This window comes from Zerene cesonia, chromosome 16, assembly GCF_012273895.1.
Source record: "Zerene cesonia ecotype Mississippi chromosome 16, Zerene_cesonia_1.1, whole genome shotgun sequence".
Lineage (NCBI taxonomy): Eukaryota > Metazoa > Arthropoda > Insecta > Lepidoptera > Pieridae > Zerene > Zerene cesonia.
The window spans coordinates 1,609,988-1,620,981 of NC_052117.1; the positions used below are offsets into that span (position 1 = coordinate 1,609,988).

A 10,994-nucleotide genomic window follows, 5' to 3' on the forward strand; every position below is an offset into this window, starting at 1 on the left:
GTTCTGCGAAATAATCTATGACAAAGCTTCCCTATATAGGGCGGGGCTTACTCCACAGTGCGCAGGCAGACGTTGAAGTGAGCGGTCGAGGTATGCTACATTTGTACTACTTGTAGTGAGAAGTAGTGATAGCAGTGTTTATTTGTATTTCTTTATGATTAGGCGCTTTATTGGTATATGTTAGCAATTGAATTTTTGTGTTGTATGGGCTTTGTTTTTTGTGGGACTTTAGTTAATTTAGTTCAATGTATATTGTTTTTTATGTCGTTTATTTTGGATGTTTTTATGTCTGAGATGTATTTTTTTAGTTTTTCACTTGTCTCAATCTTATTTATTGGAGACTAGCGTGGTACATATATATCCTATATCATTGAGTCCAAGTTGCAGCTTTCTAATTGTGAAAGAATTTTTAAAATCGGTCTAGCAGTTCTTGTGTTTTCACACAAGACTTAACAAACATACTTACATACAACTCTTTCCTTTTATAAGATTAGTAAAGATTCAATCTTTAATTCTTTACAATCATAGTTGATTTACTTTAGATTTAAACCACATTTATGACCGTTCCATTTGATTACATTATTTATGTTTAAATTCGATTAATTCAATTGAATTGAAATGTGCAAATCCATTGGCAGTTTAATAGATTTTCGCAACAAGTTATTGTAAAAGTATACTTAAGAAAGAGTAATCAGAGCAAACGGAAATGTTGAGAATAAATAATAACGAAGAAAACGATCCACTAAGACCCTCCATCAAGGGTAGCTGCCTCTAATAATAAGGCGCTCACCTCACTGTTTTTATTGTATTTTTATATTGATTTAATTGATTTGAGATGCGCAATTGTTTGAATTGAAGTAACCTTATCATTTATTGCTAGAAAATTTTCTAGGATATGAAAAAATCGGTTATAAAGTATGAGACAGGCCTGCCAATCTAAGCGGGATCTTTCGAAAAAAGAAACCTTGATCTCTCGCTAAATATTTTGTATTGTAATGAGAGATAATATTAGTTAATAGAATTTCCACAACTCTTAGCGATTCTTTCGACCTAGGGCTATTGGTACTAACCAATCTAAAAGAGTAAACTTAAATAATAATTCATTTGAAACTTTAAAAAAAAATTGTTTATATAAAGACAACGCTGACAACCCTAAAGTCACCCCTGTTTATTTCCTCAATACTTTATTCCGACGATGAAATACAGCGGTGATTCCAGTATCAAATGGTCTCAGCTTAAATTATTCTGTTCTTGTTACATAGCTCGTGAAAGCAATAAATACATTTTGGAGTTATTCGAGTACCAATTTTGATCTGACGTTTCTATACTAATAATATGGAGTCTGATAACTTGTTTGAACACACTGTTCTTAAGAAGTATTTGGTTCGTTTCGACGTAATTTGCTTTTTATCCTAGGGGCACGGGAATTATGGGGAAAAATCTTTTCTCTTGATTCGACGACCACCCATCCAGCCCAGACATCTAGTAAATAAATTGTTTGTATTAAGCTTTATAATGTACGGTTATTATATAATTGATAAAATTAATCATTAATACATAATGCTATAGACGCATACTATAATTCTTCATCGATTATTTTATTTGTTATCTATGATATTTGATTTAATATATCTCCTATATAATTTATATTTTTTAAATAACTGAATAACACTGTATAAACCTGTTCTTTTTTAGAAAACTTTTATTCTAAATGATATCTACAGATATTGATTAGTTATTCAATTATACAAATATGCTATGATGATACTAAAGATATTATCTGTGATTCCTTATTATTATATTGGTTATATTAAACGATTAGATAATATATTGTATGATGCTTTAAATTCTTAAAAAAATATCTGTTACTTTTTTGAAGCTTATAAATTTATAATAACACACGGTCTAAGTCAAGGGGTCAAGAGGTCTCAATATTCTCAAAATACCAAAGCTTATTCAATTACAATATCTACTTAAAATAGACTGCTTCAACTGAATACTTAGTACGTAATTAGTCTTCGTCTTTAAGACCTAGTTATGTTAGAATTTTTGAAACATACAAATTCTCTACAATTTGTTTTTCCGTTGTTTCGTATTGTTTCATATAATATGTTGATGATTATCTTCTTGTTCGACGACTAAATCAGTGTTAAAGCGAAATCATAGTCCTCAACGTGACGCTGGCAAAGATTGTGTAAAAACTTACATGCATTTAAACAAAAATTTAATTGAATAAATTTTGGAAACCATTCAGGATTCGGGTATTATTATAATGACATATTTAAATATTCAACACGGTCTTGATTAGCTCATTCATTACGATTCCTCCTTTTGATATGGAGCATGTAATCTGAGCCTCGGAAAACAGCTCAAACTAATGGCGAAGGAGTAGAAAACTCTTGAATGAAGCTATCCAAAAGGTAATTCAGTATGTGGTGGATTTGATGACATAATAGAATGTCTACTACTTGGTTACATACTTTTAATATTCAATTATATGTGACAATAATTTTATGTTACAAAATCAAATATATATGATTTTAAACCGACGTAACCAAAAACGAAGGAGTATCTCTCACATCTAAGTTCAAGCCATTTTTTTTTTGTTTCATTACTCGATACCTCCGTAGGTTTTGTCGATTGATAGGAAAGTGTCATTTGGAAATTGTCATTTGATCACATTTCAATTATAATAATGTGCTAAGCTTTTCCTACTTTAAAGGGCACGGTTGTGTATGTTAGTAATGGTTTGACTCAAATCATCTATCAGCTATCACCCAGGAAGCATTTTTAAACTGTTAAATACTAATAAATTAACCTTCATATTTTACATACAACAATAGTATAACTTTAATAATTTAATTGAATATCAAACTTTAGCCAAATTTGGAGAACTTCGTATATATGTAAAAGATGGTGCGACGCTTCAAAGTTATATTAAATTTTAGATGAACATTCACAAGTAGGTCATGTTGGTCGATATGTGTATTGTGGGTTTTGCCATTATTTATAATTTAAAGCTCACAATAGAGTATAATTAACACAATTTTATTCTGATACATTGGCAATATTACACGTTTTTTCGATTTGCGAGCCGTTGGGTTAGAAGAAATGTCTCGGAATTTAAAAAAGCAAAAGACGAATTAAAAAAGGCTGCAATAAGAAGAGTTCGTAAAGATTAAATCACTACGAGTGTAGTGAATAAAATATAACAAAAAACCCACTGCCTAATAATAGGACGTTTATTCCTGCAGTGTAGTTATTTTATTTATTTTATATGAAAAGACTTCAAATCAGCGATAATAGAACAGGTGTTATAGACACGCTGTAGTATATTTTAGTATCGAAATAGAATTACGAAAAAAAAAATTGGGTTAGATGAGATTGATAGAGGGATAATCTATTTATGTATTATTCTTAGTAATTTGCTTCCATAGCAACCATTCATATAGATAGTATAATATACCCGCAAATAAGAGTATTTTATACTCGTTATGATAAATCGAATTAAATTTAACAAAGCTTACAAATAACAATTCAGTATTAAAGCTATCTCATCACTCTTATTGTCCTGCTCAGCGGCCTTGAGGCGTCCGGGGCTGGAATTCAATTAATTACATCTAAGGCCAGCGCTGAAAGCTTGATTAATTCCTGCTTTCCTTGTCGTTAGGCACACACTGTTGTGCGCTGTTTGAAGTAAAATTAAAAAAAAGCATTTATCTAAGGCTAGGTCAATGAAATTTAGCTGAATTAGGTAGATTAAGAAAAAATAAAAGAAATATATGTATATATCACGCTACTCGATTCTGAAAGTGTATTTTTTTATTCTTGAAATATATTTTAAATTAATATTGAGGGTGTGCGCAATAGATAAGTAGTCTGAAAAATTGGCCTCAAGTATCTGTAATTAATTAGAATGAATAAGCGGCAGGTAGCCTATCGCTTACGCATTCATTACATATTTCCACAACATAATTTTAAATTTATTTCATCAAATAACGTAAGTACACGCATAATCGAGCTGTGAAGTAAAGTTTGTAACAATAATCAATATAGCCCAAACCAATATTAGATATTATTTCTGAGTCAAATAAAATAAAGTCTATGTCACTCTATTTTATATTGTTGGGTCAATTCAGATTTTCAGAAAAGTTTAAAAATCTATTATATAGATATTATAATATAATTGCCGAATTTTCTACAAAATGTAACGATAACGTAGATGTTCGATAAAATCTCGAAAGATTTCCCGCCGTTCGCAGATTTCACAGATAATAAACGTCAATACTCTATTGTCTATTGATCCCAACGCGTATTGGATCCTTGTCCCTTGTCCCGACCTTCACCTAACACTTTAATAAACTCCCTAGCGTTATCATTCACGATTATATCTCGCTGAATTGAAATTCCTGTGATGGAATTTATCTTTCATTTATTGTGAGGTGAAAATCTTAACGCTGTTGCCGAAAAAACACTATTTAGAAATTTGACTGCTTGAAAGCTACTTAATTCTTTCAGCAAAAACAGATGTTGAGCTAGGTCTAGTCGAGATATCAGTTTATGAATTCGAAAGTTCTATTTTTCAAATTCAAATCTTCATCGACTGAACGGATTGAAATCAATTATTCTGTTCGACCTCGTGAAGTGCACACAAACGCGGAAAGCTAGTAATTAATTAAAGTAACGCTGAGCTCCAAACACTGACGGAAATTGAATGAACTTATCAGTAGAACGTAGGTACTGTACAATATTGATCGACCTTTGAGGTTCGAGCTCCTAGCTATAGATAACTAGATTTTTTTGATTCTGGGAAAGCAAAACATCGCTTTCGACTTTGTGTTCATGTCAGACCATTCGATTCATACCGCATATGCAAACATGGATGTGATTTGTTGAAGCTTACTATAACTATTTAAGATAATTTTAATGAAAAATACATACAATAAATAAATAATAATAAACACATTTTGTTCATTACCGATTTGCTTTATCAAAATACGTGGTACTAAGTAGTTGCAAATTCCGCGGCTTTATAGTGTTAATATTTAAAAAAACGTAGCGTATAACTAACTATCGGTCCGCCCTGGCTTCGCCCGTGGTATATAGCCTATAGTCTTCCTCAACAAATGGGCTATCTAACCCTGAAAGAATTTTTCAAATCGGACCAGTAGTTCCTGAGATTAGTGCGCAAACAAACAAACGAACTCTTCAGCTTTATAATATTAGTAGGCATAGATTACTTCTTTAAATAAATCTTCCGACGTCTTCAGTCTTGAATGTTTTAAAGTTAAGAATTTTGTATTCTAAAGTTTCAGTTTGCTTTAATCTTTTATGAGGTTAAATATATGATATGATGAATGAATATTCTATGTACTACAGAGAACCATATCGAAACAGACGCTTATATGGTGACGATTGAGGTTTAAAGTTGCTCTAATATACCTGTACCTACATATACAAACTTCCTCAGATCTTATCTCTTATCCAGGATGGTTGTCTACACAAGGATAACTCCGGAGATGAACGAGGGGGTGCTGCAGCACCTCCGGGAGAGCTTCTTTGCTGATGAGCCCCTGAATAAAGCCGTGGGGCTGTGTGAGCGTGGACAGCCACACGGTGCTTTGGAGAGACTCTGTTCTGCTACCATGGCTGATGGTCTATCGGTAGCTGCTGTTGACGGAGATACGGTGAGATGTTTATTTATTTAGGTATTGGACGAGGAGTTATTTTAAAAGATGTTATGATACATGTAAACCTACCTTTTGAACCACTATCTATTAAAAAAAAACTAAATCCCTTGCGTACTTTTAAACATTTAAGCATTCATAGGGACATAGGACAGACAGAGAAAGCGACTTTGTTTTATAGTATGTGATAATTTGATATGATTCGACTTAATACCGACGCTCCACAAACTGAAAAAGATAACTAAAATATATTTAGAATTAGCGCTTAATAAAATTACTAAGAAACACAAACATGCATACCTACTTAATCAAAAATTTATTTATGCAGTTACAAAATAATTTCATTTACTTCACCACCTTAATCCTTGATATTTGATATACAATGCTTGTTGTGCTCTTCATATTCGCTGAATTTTTAGTATTTTAATTTTATTCTACAGTATAGGTGAACATTAAAGAGTTTTTGATTTAATTTAATACATTATACAGTGTAGGTACAATTCTCGTAAAATTTAAAAATGTTGAAATTGTACCTACATTTCTTAATTTTATGTGACCTCATGAAACGTGACATGATATTATAAGTTACATTTGTATTTTGTTCGAGTATTCCTGGAGTTTCTCACTATGTAGTTGTTGATGCTTATTGAGACAACTTTATTAATTACTAGCGGTCCGCACCGACTTCGCCCGTGGTACATGTAGCCTATATCAATAAATGGGCTATCTAACACTGAAAGCATTTTTGAAATCGGACCAGTAGTTCCTGAGATTAGTGCGTTCAAACAAAAAAACCCTTCAGCTTTATAATATTAGCATAGATTAAATTTATTTCAGGTTTTAGGAGTGGCCCTGAATGGTATCTTGTGACCCGGGGACATCGAGAAATCGATCAGGAAAATACAAAAATCGACCGACGAGAAGTTTAACAAGGTGTGTATTTAGAAATTAAAGATTTTTAACGGATTTTTACCGCGATTTATTTAATATATTATTTAACCCAACGTTTCGAATAGTTATCAGCGAGTGTGATCACGGGGAGTAATCTTATTTATGTGTATGTTAATTTCTTGTATTTAATATAAATGCTCGCGCAAAATCAAAACACAGGCATTATTGTCCAGTTTATGCTCCTGACTCCTGAAAAGACTGCGTTTGGTTTGTAGTTCTTTTATAAATTAATACAGATTTGAAGTCCGTTTTCATATTTTGTGAAAAATCATATATTATATAGTTGATTATCATCTATCTAACTATAAACTTCAAAAATATCTATGCTATCATCTACTTAAAAATATCTTATTGCCCATTTGAATGTAACGTAACTAGCAAATAAATACCTACTGCTAAATATAAGAATGAAACACAGACTGCCCTATGCCTATAGTGTCGTGTATAAAATGCCTATGACTTCTAGGTAATTTTGATTTGACAGTTTAACATAGAAAGCATTTAAAAGAAATACAAATTTATATCCACAATTTTAATTCCAGTTTCAAAATCAATTCCCATGACTAGCTGTGACATATTTGAGCTAAATGTTATCCCTGTGAATCTTATCGGTTTTCTAATCACCTGCGTATATTTCAGATATTCACAATCCTATATACCGTCAGCCAGGACCTGGACCTCTTCAACACGTACCAAGTGGACTGCCTGCTGGAGTGCCGGATAATCTCCGTCTCGGACAAGGCCAGGGGACGCGGCCTCGCAAGGGAACTGATGAAGCGAAGCATCGACATCGCGAGGGAAAATAACTTCAAGGTGATATAAAAATTCGATGTCATTTCAGCTTTTTCGGGGCGGGAGATTCTGAATATAATAATTTATATCACCGTTTTTCTACCTTCTCAGTAGTAGTATCTAGTATATATTACAGTCTTACGTCTATAGATTATTGGGATAATTAATCTAAATAAAAACTATCCTTTATCTTAAGTTGGACCAAATTACACATATTATGTGAAATTTCATCAAAATCGGTTAAGTTGGTGAAGAGTCCATTAGGAACATACATCACGACACTGCATTTTTATACATTAAGATGTTTATCTGTGAAAGTATCTTATTTATTTATTTTGTTAGAATTTCCATTAACTTGCATCTTGACTCATTAACTACATTGTAAAAATTTATTACAAGTTTGAATGACATCAATAGGAGTTACTAAAAAAAATAATTGACATTTACCAGAATTTCCGTTTCCAGTTGTTCAAGGTGGATGCAACTGGCGCGTTTTCTCAGCGCATTTGCAGCAGTTTGGGCTTGCGAGTGTTACACAAAGTTCGCTACTCGGAGTATTGCAATGAATCCGGAAAACCGGTGTTCAACGTGCTCCCACCGCACGATTCTCTATGCGTTATGGTTTTGGAGATACCATAGACTATAAAGTATTATTAAAAAACCGATGCTTTTTTAATTTGGCGATTTTTTTTATGGAGGCTTTAATGAGCAATGGGCAACATAAAAATACCTAACACCGACACAAACATCAGTCGGACAGAAATTGTAGATAAAAGCCCAAGTTAAGGTCCCTAACCTTTATATAATGAATTATTTGAAGAGTCTATATACATTATCTGAGTCATATTGAGATACTGGAGCCCCAAAAATCTTTACGATCTCCCAATTTATATGTATGTTTTAAATGCATATGATTTATGTAATTGACGTCGAATAAATTACGTTGTTTTTTTGTTAATTTAGCACAAAGTTTATTACGCTTTTTTATTTCTAAGATTGTATTTTTATAGTATTGTTCTAAAGTGTATAACTTGTCTATTTCTTAAAGTTTTTGTAGATTATTTACACTTTGTAGAACGTAGATTGTCTGTCTATCTACCTATATTTGATGGATCTATATTTCTATGTGTTAAATGTATTCTTATATAATATACACATTTCACATTATCTATTGTTGTGTGGTAGAAGTAGTTATCTTTGCGAATTCAGCAGTGTTGAAAATGTATACACATAATAAATATAACAAAGTGACTCTGATTTTTATTGATAACTTCTTTGCTCTAAGCTTTGAATTTTTAAATTTTGTTGTGTTGTTGTAATCGTTATATGCACGGGCGATTATCCCTTAATTATTTTAGATATTAAAATACTTTAAACTGATATAGAGTAAATAGAATCACAATACTAACATATTAGAAATAAAACGAAATCTATAAATTACAATTTTATAAGACTTGCGAGTAATAAAAATTCAGAACATACATAGCAGATTTCGTTAAACTTTTTATTATAATTTCTTAAAAGATTCAAATTATATGTGGGCCGATCCCGGCGGCACTGCAATGCCGGGCCGACCCGTGACGGGAGTGGAGCGAGCCCCGAACATCCCGTCGATTTACAAATGTCAGTTTAATATACTGATCCCGCTGTGCGGGAACTTTCAGATATTAAGCTGAAAAGAACAGATACTACACTTTGATCTTAGCCAAAAGGCCGAGAAGCGATACCTTGTGTAACTGTTAGCAGATATATCATTACAGTGGAACAGAACTTCAAAAGCGTGTTCTCCCTGCCGGATTACCGCTAGTAACGTCATCTATTTCAAAAACGTTGAACTTTTGGGCAAATATGTTTATCATAATATGGAGAAAAAAATGTTTGCGATTCGAATTGAAATACGAAATTGCCGAATCGATTTTCATAATAATGACGCAGGATATAAATTTTTTGTACAAAAAATCTACGCAACAGAAAAAATTCCGTGTAGTAACCCTTTTGCACTACCAATTGAGTACAGCGCCCTCTGGTGAGTACACTATTGTGTGTAACACTGAGTTGCGTAGATGCGAGCTTCTGAAGCTTTTTCTTGTTAATTTTATTTATTCATTGTAGATGACGCTTAGTTTAAATTGTAATTAACCTTTTGCCGATTTAGGTGAATTGTGAATTGTATCAATACAATTTTATGGATGTTGACGATCCTAATTCGTAGAAAGACTCTTCTCGACCCATCTCTAAAACATTATAGAGTTAGTTGATTAGGGAGCACCTGTAACACTTGTAAGTGTTTATGGACCATTTGGTGGCGCGCGGTGGTGATCACTTAACATCGGGTGGCCCTATTAGCATTTTTAGGGTTCCGTACCACAAAAGGAAAACTTAATACTTACCCTTACACTTTATTATCTGTCTGTCACCCTATATCTCAGGAACTCGTGTGGAGTTATCAAGCTGAAATTGAAATCAAATACTTATGTTTACTGTCCCTTAGAGGTACAAAAAAAATATTTTGGAATGCATATACTATATAGCCTTTTATGCTGCAAATATTCTCCTCGGAAAGAATCCTCCTATAGAAGGATACAAAAATCGCGCAAAGCATATTCTCTTAAATCATATAAAAAAAAAACAGGTTTGTACTGGGCTTGTGCTGAACCCAGTGCGACTAGTGGAACTACAACTTTGCCAGCTTTACTGCTGACTTCAAAAAATTAGAAGGTCAGAACTAGGAAATTGGGCTGTATTTTGTATTTTTTTCGTGTTTGTTACCACTTCTACCATTTCTTTTTACTGGGTGAACAGATTTTACGATTTTTTTTTAATGAAAAGCTGTTGACGTCATGTGGTCCTATTTAAATTTGATCTAGTTCTGACAATTTCATGACGGTTCAATTTTCCGTTAAAAATAAACCGTCGCTACTTGTTTCAATAAATGAAATCATGTAGAAATACACAATCTACATTTATCAAATGTCATATTACATACTAGCCACTTATCCCAGTTCGAGGATAGACTAAAAAATAAAAAAAATAATAAAATATAGCCCATGTCACTCAAGAACAAAGCAACTTCCTGCTGGTGAGAGCATTGTAGAAATCGGTTGGGCCATTTATGAGTTAAATCATTACAAAAAAAAAACCAATCTCTCTTTATAATAGCATTAGGTCTATAATATATAGTCCTTTAATTATGTGTATTTGTCAGCTTTGCTCCTACAAAATAATTCCACAAAAAATCTCCACATCACAGTCAGTGTATCCAGAATGAACCCGCAGCTGAGAACTAGCAAATATCTTTTATATCTCAAAATGTTGCTGGCGCCACACAGTCGTGCAAACATTGGTGACTGGTTGTCTGCCAAGAATTGATTGAAATATACGCTCCACCAATACTTTTGAGAACTACAGCGACTCGATTTGGGAATGCTTTTATCATAAATGGACCTAGACCGTTCTTTGCATGATATTAAAATATTTGATACAACAAAAGTTATATACTTAGTCTGGCCATAAATACTGTTACACTTAATTATAAAAAAATATTACATTTGAATTTCGAATCTG

General features: G+C 32.6%; 1 protein-coding gene and 1 non-coding gene across 2 annotated transcripts; one reads left to right on the forward strand and one right to left on the reverse strand.

Annotated features, from left to right (window-relative positions):
• The first annotated feature begins 56 nt into the window (after positions 1-56).
• Positions 57-8,645, forward strand: LOC119832914. Its single transcript, XM_038356738.1, is given in 5 exon segments — positions 57-90; positions 5,489-5,687; positions 6,525-6,620; positions 7,278-7,451; positions 7,896-8,645. Coding segments are annotated over 4 exon segments (642 nt in total). The 5' UTR covers positions 57-90; position 5,489; the 3' UTR covers positions 8,070-8,645.
• Positions 8,646-8,962: 317 nt separating this feature from the next.
• LOC119833144 lies at positions 8,963-9,155 on the reverse strand. The gene has a single exon (XR_005287938.1). It is a non-coding gene; the product is annotated as a U2 spliceosomal RNA (small nuclear RNA).
• Between the last annotated feature and the right edge of the window lie 1,839 nt (positions 9,156-10,994).